This window comes from Scyliorhinus canicula, chromosome 13 (assembly GCF_902713615.1).
Source record: "Scyliorhinus canicula chromosome 13, sScyCan1.1, whole genome shotgun sequence".
Classification (NCBI taxonomy): domain Eukaryota; kingdom Metazoa; phylum Chordata; class Chondrichthyes; order Carcharhiniformes; family Scyliorhinidae; genus Scyliorhinus; species Scyliorhinus canicula.
Genome location: NC_052158.1, coordinates 119,721,097 through 119,735,932, shown reverse-complemented (window position 1 = coordinate 119,735,932; position 14,836 = coordinate 119,721,097). Strand labels below are relative to the sequence as shown.

At 47.2% G+C, this 14,836-nt stretch overlaps 1 protein-coding gene across 5 annotated transcripts in view; it reads left to right on the top strand.

Annotated features, from left to right (window-relative positions):
- LOC119976124 (protein FAM131A-like) overlaps positions 1-14,836 on the top strand; it is a 78,786-nt gene that overhangs the window by 46,930 nt on the left and 17,020 nt on the right. For all 5 annotated transcript variants that reach the window (XM_038816306.1, XM_038816308.1, XM_038816309.1 and 2 more), the window contains 2 exons: positions 5,618-5,711; positions 10,834-11,016. In XM_038816306.1, the coding sequence (XP_038672234.1) occupies positions 5,618-5,711; positions 10,834-11,016 (277 nt within the window). The remainder of the gene's footprint in view (positions 1-5,617; positions 5,712-10,833; positions 11,017-14,836) is intronic.

Genomic DNA, 14,836 nt, shown 5'->3' with positions numbered 1-14,836 from the left:
CTAGGATCAGCGATCCTGTGCCGCACAGGGGGCCAGCACGGCACTGGAGAGCCTCACGTTGCTCCAGCTGTCGATACCGGCATCATAACGGGCACCACGGGTCCGCGCATGCGCCCTATGGCTGGTGCGAGTTCGCGCATCTGCATGGGTTGCCTTCTCCACGACGGCCTTAACGCAATATGGCGGAGAGCTACAGGGGCCTGGCGCGGAGGAACATAGGCCCCCATCAGGATAAGCCCATCTGCCAATCGGTAGGCCCCGATTGCGGGCCAGGCCATCATGGCGCTGCCCCCCCCCCCCCCCCCCCCCCCCCACCGGGTCGGATCCCCTCTCCCCCACACCAGGCCGCCTCCACAGCGTGAACACCGAGGTCCTGCCGGGTAGGACCATACGAGAACGGCGCCGGCGGAACTCGGCCTAACTTGGCGGGCAGTCGGCCCATCATGCGGACCGGCGTCGGGGCGTCGTCGCATGAATTCCCCCCCCCCCCCCCCCCCGGCGAGTCTCCGACTCGGTGAAGGGTTGGAGAATCCCACCCCAGAACTAGGGAACACAGTTGAAAAATAGGGCGGGATTTTTCGTTGGCTCACCCCGGAATCGCAAAATGCGATTGGGCGGAGAATCGGTTCCGATGCTAAAATTGCGCAGGTGCCAATTTGACAGCAATTTGCCATTCTCCATCACTGCAACTGTGGCATCAATGTAGTCCTGAACACACATATGGTAGACACCGTTTCCATATCGTTAGCGGGCCTGACCTGGAATTTTCAGGGCCTTCGTGATGCTCCGCCTCCGATGGGCTGAGTCCCCAACGACGTGGTTCACTTGTGCTTTTAAAAATCGTGAAACTGGCATGGTGGCTGCTGAGGGAGGGAGATGGGGTGTCCAAGATCGCCATAGTTCGCTGACAGTTGTGCCACTGGCCTGGGGGCTTCTGCCACAGCCGGGGGATACCCCCCTAAAAACTTAATCCCATAGAATAATTTATGGCACAGAAGGAGATTATTCAGCCCATCGACTCTATGCCAGCTGTCTAGAGAGCAATCCAGTCAAACTCACTCCACTCCCTTATCCCCATAGTCCTGTAAATATTTTCCGTCAAGGGACCATCCAATTTCCGTTTGAAATCATTGATTGTTTCCGCTTCTACCACTCCTGCGGGCACAACATTCCAGGTCATTACCACTTGCTGCATAAAAAATGTTCTTCCAAATATTCTCCTTGCATTTCTTTCCCAAAGTCTTTAATCCATGTTTTCTAGTTCTTGTACCATCAACTGATGGGAACAGCTTTTCCTTGTCTACTTATCTAAGCCTGCCATAATCTAGTATGCCTTTTGCAAACATCCTTTTATGCTCATTTGTCGAAGGAGAATAAATATCCCACATTTTCCAACTTAACTTGTAACTAAAAAATACCCCAACTCTGGAAATCTCCTCTTCAACTTCTCAAACACCCTCACATAATCCCGAAGGTCTGGTGACCAGAACTGGATGCAGTACTCTTGTTGGGGCTTTATACAGGTTCAGCAAACATCCCTGCTTTTGTACTCAATGTCTGTATTTATGAAGCAAAAGATCCTACATGATTTGCTAACCACTCTCTCAATATGTTCTGCCTTCAAGGATTGAAACAAATGCACCCAGGTCTCTCTGTTCCTTCACCCCCTTTAAAACTGAGCCATTTAGTCAATATTGCTTCTCCCTATTCTTTCTGCCAAAATGTGTCACCTCACAATTCTCTGTATTAAATTCCATCTGCCATCTGCCTGCCCATTTTACTAGCTCATCCATTTCCTGTTGTAGGTGATTTGTACCATCCTCACTGTTTGCCACTCCTCCAAGTTTGAAATCATCGGCAAATTTAGAAATGTTATTGTCTGTTCTAAGATCCAAATCATCTATGTATAGCAAAAACAGCAATGGTCCTAACACTGCCCCTTGGGGTACGTCACTGTTTACCACCCTCCTAAAGGAGAAATAACCATTTATCATAACTCACTTATTTCTGTCCATCAGCGATCTATTTTTATCCAATTGGACTCTGACCCTCCCATTCGATGAGCCTCCATATTATGAACATTTTTGAACCTTGTCAAACACTTTCTTAAAATTCACATGGGCATAAACCACCCCAAACCAGCAACCATCTCTGTTACTTCATCAAAAAATTCAATTAGATTAGTTAAGCATGATCTGACTTTTATAAATCCGTGCTTACTCTCATTAATTAATTCAAACCTCTCTGTTAATTTGTTTTCACTGATTATTACTTCAAAACTTAATCCATTCCTGATGTTAGACTAGCTGGCCTGTAGTTGCTAGAACTGTCCTTACACCCTTTCTTCAATATGGTTGTGGCAACCTGCTGCCAGACCAACCCCTCTGAGGTCGGGCCACCATTTTGAAAATTCCCGGGTCTCTTGTGGTCACCCCCACACACATGGACATTACCCCATGCCTCCCCCAAGTGAGGTACAAAGGGATCTGGGTATCCTTTTACATAATCCACAAAACGTTGGCATGCAGGACAGCAAGTAATTAGGAAGGCAGATGGAATGTTGGTCTTTATTGCACGGGGGATGGAGTATAAAAGTAGGGAAAATCTGCTATGACTGTATAGGGTTTTGGTGAGACTACATCCAAAATACTGTGTGCAGCTTTGGTCACCTTACAATAAGGAGGAATGCACTTATAGTGGAAGCAGTTCAGGGAGGATTCACTAGGCTGATTCCTGGGATAAGAGATTTGTCATTTTTGAAAAGGTTGAGTAGGTTGGGCTATCCTCATCAGAGTTTAGAAGAATGAGAGGTGACCTTATTTAAGCATATACGATTCTGGGATGCTTGACAGGGCAGATGCCGAAATCATCATGTTTCCGCTTGTGGGAGAATCAGAACTTGGGGGAACAGTTTAAAAATATGGGGTCTCCCATTTGAGGCAGAGATGAGGAGAAATGTCTGCTCTGAGTGTCATTCGTGTTTGGAATTCTCTTCCCCAGTGAGCTGTGGAGGTTGGGCCATTCAAAATACTGAAGGCTGAGTTAGACAGATTTCTGTTTGACAAATGAGTCAACAGTTGTGGGGGGCAGGCAGGAAAGTGGAGTTGAGGCCACAATCCGATCAGCCGTGATCTTATTGAATGGGGCAGCGGGCCTGTGGGGCTGAATGGCTTACTTCTGATCCTAATACTTCTGCCCTGATATTTTATCTGTAGCCACCTTTTGTAATAACTACTGTTAGAACAATGCTGCTGCAGCAGCAACTTTTAATAACCATTAGTAATGTTTACAGAAAAGATTTAATAAGACCACATTTTTCAAAATGATTTCAAAACAAGATTGGCCATCTTTGCTCATGTATGGAATGATCTGTGGTATGATGTATTATTGTTATCAAATGGAACAGGAATTTTCAGGTCTTACACTTCTTATCAGGCAGTATGCAGTACATCTGATGTACAAATAGAGCTAATTAGAGCTCAGACATGGAAGGTAAGTGAATGGAATGGATTCATTGGTAGGGAAGTCAAGTATTGAGATGTAAGATGGGCCGATAATATGCATGATTACCCCTGGACAGGAGGGTAATGGTGACTTTGGTCAGAATTAGGGGGAAGTACTTGGTTCAGAATTTCTTGGTTGAAGAAAGCATACGGAATGCTTGCCTTCATTGGACAGAGCATAAAAACTGCAAGTCATGCTACAGCTGTATAGAATCCTGGTGAGGCCACATTTGGAATATTGCGCACAGTTCTGGTCATAAACTACCAGAAGGATGTGGCGGCTTTGGAGAGGGCGCAGAGGAAATTTACCAAGATGTTGCCTGGTCTGGAGGGTGTTAGCTATGCGGAGGGGCTCAATAGACTCGGACTGTTTTCATTAGAAAGACAGAGGTTGAGGGGTGACCTGATAGAGGTCGACAAGATTATGTGGAGGCATGGATAGAGTGGCTGGGTAGGCACTTTTTCCCAGGGTGGTGAGGGGTCTGTCACCACGGGGCATAGGTTTAAGGTCCGTGGGGCAAAGTTTAGAAGAGATGTACGAGGCAGGTTATTTTACACAAAGGGTGGTGAGTGCCTAGCACGCGTTGCCTGGGGAGGTTGTGGAAGCAGATATATTAGCTGTGTTCAAAAGGCATCTCGCCAGATACATGGATATGTTGGGTATAGAGGGATACAGCACAAGGAAGTGCTGAGGGTTTTGGCCAAGGTTGGTATCATGACCGGTACAGGCTTGGAGGGCCGAAGGGCCTGTGCCTGCGCTGTATTGTTCTTTGTACAATAATGATAGAACTGGAGGGCTCCGGATGAGTGGTGTCACATGTCTGGCTGAAAGAATAACACTCAAAGTCACAGGTTTAGCCACAGGTGTCACATAATTTATTCTGCCATATAGCCTAACTTCTGGCCACGTGCCATCTGACCTTGGTTGACTTTCATCACTGTTCAACATTGATGAAACACATTCAGTAATCAACATTACATCGCTCCTTTCTGACATCGAAAGTGTGTCATTGTTGTTTTGTTTGTGTTTTTTTCCTTCTTCATAAGTCCAGCAACTATAGACAAGTCAGTTTAACTTTGGTGGTGGGAAAACTTCCAGAAGTTGTAATTCGAGAAAGAACTAATAGTCTCATGGACAAATGCTGGTTAATTAAGGAAAGCCAGTCTGGCTTTCTCAATGGAAAATTATGTTTAGCTAATTTGCTGGAGTTTTTCGAAAAGGTAACTGAGAGGGTAGATGAGGGCAATGTGGTGTACATGGACTTCCAAAAGGCATTTGATACAGTGCTGCACAACAATTACCATTATGACAGGTGGTAGCAGTGGTGAGAAGAATAACAACTGTATATGATGTAGCTGGACGTGAAGAAGTGTGCAGGAAGCATGGATGCTTTTATCCAATTGTTTCTCTTAATGGATATTGTTTTCAGTGGAACCACTGCAAAATAACATACAGACTATGATGTTGTACTGATCTGACCTCACTCGCACTGTTACAAATGAACGTCCATGCAAGTACATTGAATTGTTCTTGATTTGAGGAAGTAATTATACTGCTAACCAAATTACCTGAAATTATTTCGGACTGTTAGTTACTTTCACAGATGTTAAAGGTCATTCTTTAAAGATTTCTTAATAGTTGGGTGACTAACAAGGTACAATTAAAAAGCAATACTTTCTTTTTGCACTATACCCATCAGATGAATAGCTTCGACAGGAGCTCAAAGTGGGGCTTTTATTTTTAAAGTAAATTAATACAGTGGTGAGCATTGCAGAAAAAAATCCATGCAATCTCCCAAATGTGCTATTGCTTTTCCCTATTTGACCAAAAATACAGCAAATACTCTTTCTGCAGGAAAACTCTGCATCCACAGGCGATATGACCACGCGTAAATCATCTGAGATGCAGCCAGCTTCGGTTATTAAAATTAACAACTCAATATGTATAATTTTACAAACAAAAGCAGATTAATCCATTATATAAAGTGCGTATTGCTTCAGAGGCAGGGAGCAAACTAGACTTGGATATCTTTTATTACTGATGAAGTACAGACTAGCATTAAGAAAGAAGATTCTGTGTCTGAGTGCTCACAGATTGTTTGTTTTCTCTGCAGGTAAATGTTGAAGACACAATTGAAATGTTACCGAAATCAAGACGCGCACTTACAATCCAGGAGATTGCTGCACTTGCAAGATCATCTTTGCATGGTATGTGTGCATTAGTAATATATCCAATTTTCAGAATTATATGATCTAAAAGTTGAATTCTGTAAAGCACGAACAGTCAGACACATATGTCCTTAATAATTTGTGTGCAAAATGTTCTGTTACAATAGTGCTGAAAAAGATGGCGTGGGTACACAATGTGCGAACAAATAAAGGGATATGCTGGTAAAATAAGAAAACTTGAATGCATCCTCTTTCAGCCACCTTCTCGATTAACGTAATCCACTGGACTCTCAAGGAAATTGAAACCAAATCCAACACTGCACTTTCAGGAAATGTGGGCAAATTCTTCTGAAATCTTGGATTAATAGAAATATCTATCCTCCCAGACTGATATATTAGATCTATATCCACTGCGTAACTGAGATAATTGGACATAAATCCACCAATAAACTACTATAATATTCAGGTGAATTACCAATTATGAGGTTACCATGCAAACCAGATAGAATAAAAATAGAAAAGAAACAGAAATCAAATTTTAGATATAATTTTTACACTTCAGCATGGGCAACTTTTTACATTGTAACTTTTTACAAAAATAAATCTATCAAACAAAACACCCCAGTTACAGAAAATAACTTTTAAATGACTTCAGGAATCACATGATAGAGAAATGTGTGTGTTGGGGTGAAAAAGAACCATTTGGCCTATCAGACCTGCTCCAGCCAGATATAATACAGCAATGTACACCGTTTATCCACCTATTAAACAGTCATAGAGGTTTACAGCATGGAAACAGGTCTTTCGGCCCAACTTAGAACATAGAACAGTACAGCACAGAACAGGCCCTTCGGCCCTCAATGTTGTGCCGAGCCATGATCACCCTACTCAAACCCACGTATCCACCCTATACCCATAACCCAACAACCCGCTTACCCCCTTAACCTTACTTTTATTAGGACACTACGGGCAATTTAGCATGGCCAATCCACCTAACCCGCACATCTTTGGACTGTGGGAGGAAACCGGAGCACCCGGAGGAAACCCACGCACACAGGGGGAGGACGTGCAGACTCCACACAGACAGTGACCCAGCCGGGAATCGAACCTGGGACCCTGGAGCTGTGAAGCATTTATGCTAACCACCATGCTACCCTGCTGCCCACATTTGGCCCATATTCCTCTATACCCACCTTACCCATATAACTGTCTAAATGCTTTTTAAAAGATACAATTGTACCCGCCTCTACTACTGCTTCGGGCAGTTTGTTCCAGACACTCACCATCCTCGCTGTGAAACATTGGCCCCTCAGGACCCTTCTGTATCTATCCCCACTCACCTTAAACTTATGCCCTCTAGTTTTAGACTCTCTTACCTTTGGGAAAGATGTTGACAATCTACCTTATCTATGCCCCTCATTATTTTCTGGACCTCTATAAGATCACCCCTAAGCCTTCTACGCTCCAGCGAAAAAAGTCCCAGTCTATCCAGCCTCTCCTTATAACTCAAACCATCAAGTCCCAGTAGCATCCTAGTAAATCTTTTCTGCGCTCTTTCTAGTTTAATAATATCCTTTCTATAATAGGATGACCAGAACTGTACAAAGTATTTCAAGTGTGGCCTTACTAATGTCTTATACAACTTCAACAAGACGTCCCAACTCCTGTATTCAATGTTCTGACCAATGAAACCCAGCATGCCGAATGCCTTCTTCACCACCCTGTCTACCTGTGACTCCATTTTCAAGGAGTAAAGAACCTGTACCCCGAGTTCTCTTTGTTCTATAACTCTCCCCAACTCCCTACCATTAACTGAGTTTTTCCTGCCACGGTTCGATCTACCAAATGCCTCACATTTATCCAAATTAAATTCCATCTGCCATTCATCAGCCCACTGGCCCAATCGATCAAGATCCTGTTGCAATCCTAGATAATCTTCTTCAATGTCCACTACGCCACCAATCTTGGTGTCATCTGCAAACTTACTAACCATGCCTCCTAAATTCTCATCTCAATCATTAATATGTATAACAAATAACAGTGGACCCAGCACTGATCCCTGAGCCACACTGCAGGTCACAGGCCTCCAGTTTGAAAATCAACCCTCTACAACCACCCTTTGTCTCCTGTCATCAAGCCAATTTTATATCCAATTGGCTACCTCACCCTGGATCCCGTGAGATTTAAACTTTTGCAACAACCTACCATGCGGCACCTTGTCAAAGGACTTGTTAAAGTCCATGTAAACAACGTCGACTGCACTGCCCTCATCTACCTTCTTGGTTACCCCTTCAAAAACCTCAATCAAATTCGTGGACATGATTTTCCACTCACAAAGCCATGCTGACTGCCCCAAATCATTCCTTGCCTCTCTAAATGCTTGTAGATCCTGTCTCTCAGAATACCTTCTGACAAATTAGCCACCACACACAGATGTTAGGCTCACCAGTCGGTAGGCTTTTCCCTGCGGCTCTTCTTAAAGAAAGGCACAACATTTGATACCTTCCAATCTTCAGGCACCTCACCTGTGGCTGTTGATGATTTAAATATAAAGGGGACCCGCAATTTTCTCCCTAGCCTCCCACAACATCCTGGGATACATTTCATCAGATCCCGGGGATTTATCTATCTTGATGCACTTTGAAAAAAATGTAGCAAACCAGAGAAAGAAGCTCCAAGACTTTTTCTGATCTTGACCTTATGATTGGATTAAAAGCAATTATCCTTCAAATGGCATCAGCATTGCACAGGTATAACAGATTTTGTGGCTTAAAGGGACAAACCATTTACAAGCAACTCTGCATTAGCAGAAGAATGCTACATCATGTCCATCAATAAATATGAACTAAAATTGCTTTAAATGTTCAGAATAATTTTTCTCTATCCTGGCATATGAATAAAGTCAGACTCCTAAGAATACTAATCATTTAGTTGGGGGGTAAATTTTGAAGCAGTGTTCTGTTAGAATCTTTATATGGTATTACCAACCAATCTTTTTCATGTTTGCATGCGTATCATTTTTTTCGCTGAGTTTCTAGACATAAAATGCACTTTGAATATTTCTCTACTGCCTTCTGTTCATCATGAAGCCAAGGCCTGAATTTTAAAGATGCCGAGCGCCTGGCGCCCGCTATCCGAACAGTCAGCGCGAAACGCATCCCCACTGACTCTGACAGGCCCGCTCCACTGCCATTTTATGCCCCAATGAGTGTTGATCGGCAGCAATCTGGACTTGGTTAGCACTGTGGCTTCACAGCGCCAGAGTCCCAGGTTCGATTCCGGCTAGCGTCGCAGTCTGTGCGGAGTCTGCATGTTTTCCCTGTGTCTGCGTGGGTTTCCTCCGGGTACTCCGGTTTCCTTCCACAAGGCCCAAAAGACGTGCTTGTTAGGTGAATTGGACATTCTGAATTCTCCCTCTGTGTACCCGAACAGGTGCCGGAATATGGCGACTCGGGGCTTTTCACAGTAACTTCATTGCGGTGTTAATTTAAGCCTACTTGTGACAATAATAAAGATTACTATTAATTCCATTCAAGTGAGGACACAAGTCCCACCCAGGCTGTCGGCCAAACAGATTTGTCATCAGCTCTCCAGCCCATCCAGGAACAGTGCTACAATGGCCAGAAGAGGCACTGCAGTGCTGTGCCAGGCACTAAGGCCTGGGAACTGCAGTGCTGCTAAGTACCAAAGGATCTGGGGAGGGAGAGTAGGTCTGTGAGGGAAGGGCTCCCCAGTCTGAAGGGCCTACAGACCATCATCTGCCACCCAAGTTTGAGGGTGAGAACTCCTTTCATTTGTTTCCCACCTTTAGTTATCAGGTGCCTGCCAGCCTAAAAATTGAGGCTGTGCAGGAAAAGGCCTTTAAGTGGCCATTTAAGGGCCTCACCTCAATTGGGGCATCAGCAGGTTTCGCATCCAAGGCCCTGTCCACTCCACCGTAAAATCGCGTTCAGGTTGGGGTGGACGGGATCCAGGTGGGCTCCCATCCATGGCTCCTCTCCGGCCCCTATTGAGAACCAGCTGGGAGGGGAACATAACATTCTGGCCCAAGACTTGGGGAGTTCAACTGGATCTTTAGCTTCTCCTATTGTTTACAAGCAGCATCTGTTGTGTCAAGGTCCTGATTTGGAAATTGGCTACAATTTCATATTATGATGCTTGCTAACAGGAGTAGGCCGTTCAGCCCTTTGAGCCTGCTCCACCATTTAACAAGATCATGGCTGATCTAAAACTCAAAGTCCACTTACCTGCCTCCTCTCCGTAATCCACAGTTCTCCTACTGATTAAAAAGCTATCGATCTCAGCCTTGAAAATGTTCAAGGACTCGGCCTCCACAGCTTCCTGGGGCAAAGAATTCCAAAGATTCGCTACTCTTTGAGCGCAGAAATTCTTCCTGAAATCCATCTTAAATGAGCATCCCCTTATTCTGCCGTGCGCTCTCTGGTCCTGCACTCACCCATGAGTGGAAACATGAACATAAACTCCTCTGTGTCCACACAATGACACATGCTAGCCTAGTTGAAATTAATGTGAACATTTACTTTTTAGCACGTTTACTGAAAAGGAATTAAAAGCTGTCCGGAATTCTCCGGTCGCTGCGATTCACTTTTCCCGTTGGCAGTGCACCCCCGCCCATGGGTTTCCCAGTAGCATGGGGTGTCTTCAATGGGAAATCCCATTGACAAGCGGCAGGAAGGTAGAATACCGCTGCCAGCGATCGGCACACGGCCAAGAAACAGGCGGCTGACGGACTGGAAAATCCAGCCCGCTGACTCACAGCAGATAGACTTATATTTATACAGCAGCTCTCACATTCACTGAACATCCCAAAGTGTTTAGCAACCAATGAAGCATGTTTGAAGTATAGTCACTGTTTGAATGTGGAAAACTCACTGGAAAACGATACGTTACTAAAATTGAACAGATAGTTTGGAGTCTGTACTGATAGCAGGACCATTCTTACAGGCATTCACTCCTAATTTTATTCAGTGTTGTGTACAGCTTAGAAATTCACATGATTTTCCTTTACTCTGATTGCCAACGTTTAACTGTGTTACCAAAACAATGTTTTACAGTGACGTTTGCTTTACTTGTTGACCTATTCAAAATAGTCTGACTTTCCACCTGTCCCTTCTTCTAAACCAATTTTTATTTTGTTCAGGTTTCTCACAGGTTGTAAAGGACCACGTAACTAAACCTACAGCCATGGCTCAAGGTCGAGTTGCTCACCTCATAGAGTGGAAAGGCTGGTGTAAGCCCATGGAGTCGCCAATGACTCTTGAGATTGATTTCAATTCTTACTCAGACTTAAGTGAAGGAGAACAGGAAGCGAGATTTGCAGCAGGTAAATTAACTTTTTAAAAAAAAATAATTTTTATTCAAGTTTTTCAATAACAGATTTTCTCCCCACAATTTAAAACAAACAAGGCGTGTTTCCACACCAACACAAGAACAGAACTCACCCCCCCCCAAATAAATAATAACAAAAAACCAACAGCAATACAAGAAAGAAGAAAATAACAACATAGCAAACCCACCGCCGCAAAAAACAAACCCCCCCCCCCCCCCCCCCCCCCCCCAAGTTGCTGCTGAGACCGACCACACTCTCTACCCCTTCGCCAGGAAGTCGAGAAAGGGCTGCCACCGCCGAAAGAACCCCTGTACCGACCCCCTCAGGGCAAACTTCATCCTCTCCAACTTGATGAACCCAGCAATGCCGTTGATCCAGGCCTCCGAACTCGGGGGCCGCGTATCCCTCCACTGTAACAGAATCCTGCGCCGGGCTACTAGAGATGCAAAGGCCAGAATGCCGGCCTCTCTCGCTTCCTGCACTCCCGGCTCTGAAGCTGCCCCAAAGATCGCGAGCCCCCAGCCCGGCTTGACCCTAGACCCGACCACTTCCGACAAAGTCCCCACCACCCCCTTCCAAAACCTCTCCAAGGCCGGACAAGCCCAGAACATATGGGTGTGGGTCGCCGGGCCTCCCGCGCCTGTCTTCCCCTCCGAAGAACCGGCTCATCCTTGCCCCTGTCATGTGAGCCCTATGCAGCACCTTCAGCTGAATTAGGCTGAGCCGTGCGCAAGTGGAGGAGGAATTCACCCTCTCCAGGGCGTCCGACCACGTTCCATCTTCAATCTCTTCCCCTAGCTCTTCCTCCCACTTCGCTTTGAGCTCTTCTACTGAGGCCTCCTCCTCCTCCTGCATCAGCTGGTAAATAGCCGAGATCTTTCCTTCACCGACCCACGTCCCCGAAAGCACCCTATCCTGCACCCCCCCTTGGCGGCAGCCGCGGAAACTCCGCCACCTGCCTCTTAACAAATGCCCTGACCTGCATATACCTAAAAGTGTTCCCAGAGGGGAGGTTCCACTTCCCCACCAGCTCCTCCAGAGTCACGAACTTCCCATCCAGGAAGAGGTCCCCAAACTGTCTGATGCCTGCCCTGTGCCAACTCCCAAATCCCCCATCCGTTCTCCCCGGCGCAAAACGGTGATTACCCTGTATCGGGGCCCAAACTGAGGCCTTCACTTCCCCCCTATGCCGCCTCCACTGCCCCCAGATTTTTTTTTTTTTAAATATAATTTTTATTGGAATTTTTTACAGAAAATATAAAACATAACGACAAACAATGAAATGCAACAAAATAACCCATAATAACTGTGACACCCCCAGACCGTATCGGCGCATGTATCACATCCCCCCCCCCCCCAACCCAAATGAACAACAAAAGAACTTAAAAAAATATTAAAATTAAATAAACAAACATAGTCATTGTCGGCCCCCCCCCTTTTCCCTCCCCTTTTCCCTCCCCTTTTCCCTCCCCGGGTTGCTGCTGCTACTGTCCCAGTACCCTATCGTTAAGCCAGAAAGTCGAGAAAAGGCTGCCACCGCCTAAAGAACCCTTGTACCGATCCTCTCAGGGCGAATTTGACCTTCTCTAGCTTAATGAAACCCGCCATGTCATTGATCCAGGTCTCCACGCTTGGGGGCCTCGCATCCTTCCATTGTAGCAAGATCCTTCGCCGGGCTACTAGGGACGCAAAGGCCAGCACACCGGCCTCTTTCGCCTCCTGCACTCCCGGCTCCACCCCATGCCCCCAGATTTTAAGGGACGCAACCACCACCGGACTCGTAGAGTACTTTGCCGGGGGGAGTGGAAGTGGGGCCGTCACCAAAGCCTCCAGACTCGTACCCGCACAGGACGCCACCTCCAATCTCTTCCATGCGTCACCCTCCCCTTCCATCACCCACCTGCGAATCATCGCCACGTTCGCCGCCCAATAATGTCCACACAGGTTGGGCAGCGCCAGGCCCCCTACCTCCCTTTTTTGCTCCAAAAATACCCTCCTTACTCTCGGGGCCTTCCGCGCCCACACAAACCCCAGAATCGACTTATTCACCCTTCTGAAAAAAGCCTTTGGGATCAATATGGGGAGGCACTGGAAAAGAAACAAAAACCTCGGGAGCACCGTCATCTTAATCGACAGGACCCTGCCCGCCAACGAAAGCTGTAGCGCATCCCACCTCCTAAACTCCTCCTCCATCTGCCCCACCAGCCTCGAAAAGTTAAGCCTATGCATGGCCTCCCAGGTCCTAGCCACCTGGACCCCAAGATACCTAAAGCACCTTCAGCCCTCTTCAACGGGAGTTCACCTATCTCCCTCTCCTGATCCCCCGGGTGCAGGACAAACAGCTCACTTTTCCCCACATTGAGCCTATAGCCGGAAAAGTCCCCAAACTCCTCAAGTATCTTCAGCACCTCTGGCATCCCCTCAGCCGGATCCGCGACATACAACAGCAGATCATCTGCGTACAGCGACAACCTGTGCTCTTCCCCCCCCCCGCCGCACAATCCCCCTCCAACTCTTCGAGTCCCTCAGCGCCATGGCCAGGGGCTCAATCGCTAACGCGAAGAGCAGGGGAGATAAGGGGCACCCCTGCCTCGTCCCCCTGGAAAGCCAAAAGTCCGCCGACCTCCTCCCATTTGTCACCACACTCGCCACTAGGGAGCTGTACAGCAATCTCACCCAGCTGATGAACCCCTCACCAAACCCAAACCTTCGCAACACCTCCCACAGGTAGCTCCACTCCACCCTATCAAAAGCTTTCTCCGCATCCATGGCGCCACTATTTCTGACTCCCCAGCCGCCGGCGCCATCATCATCACATTAAGAAGCCTCCGCACGTTGGCATTCAGTTGTCTCCCCTTTACAAACCCCATTTGATCCTCATGAATCACCGTCGGGACCACATCCTCCACCCTCCTGGACAGCACCTTTGCCAACAACTTGACATCTACATTAAGGAGCGAGTTCGGCCTGTAAGACCCACACTGAAGGGGATACTTGTCCCGCTTCAGGAGCAAAGAGATAATTGCCCTGGGCATCGTTGGGGGCAGAGCCCTTCCCTCCCTAGCCTCATTCATGGTCCTCCCAAGCAGAGGGCCCAGCAAATCTGAAAATTTCTTGTAAAATTCCACAGGGAGTCCGTCAGGCCCCGTCGCTTTCCCTGTCTGCATACTTCCCAACGCCTCCTCCAGCTCGATTGGGGCCCCCAAACCCTCCACCCGCTCGTCCCCTACTCTTGGGAAACTCCAACCTATCCAAAAAGCGGTCCATCCCACCTGCTTCCCTGGAGGGCACCGCCTGGTACAGCCCCTCATAAAAGGATCTGAACACCCCATTGATGTCCTTTCCACCCCGCACCAAGTTCCCTTCTGCATCCGTGGCTCCCCCAATTTCTCTAGCTGCCTCCCGCTTCCGGAGCTGATGAGCCAACATCCGACTTGCCTTCTCCCCGTACTCATATACCGCCCTCCTCCACTGCGCCTCCGCCTTCTGGGTGGTTAAAATGTCAAATGCTTGGAGATTTGCGCCGCTTCCTCAAAAGCCCCTCCTCCGGGGTGTCTGCATATCTCCTATCCACCCTTACCATTTCCTCCACCAGCCTCTCCCTCTCGGCCCTCTCTCCCTGTGCACCCGAATAGATATCAGCTCCCCTCTGACTACTGCCTTTAGCGCTTCCCAAACCACCCCAACTTCCACCTCCCCGTTATCATTGGTTTCTAGATACCCCTCTATGCCCCTACGGATCCGCCCGCACACTTCCTCCTCTGCCAAAAGCCCCACATCCAGCCTGCACAGCGGCGCTGATCCTTCCCCTTCC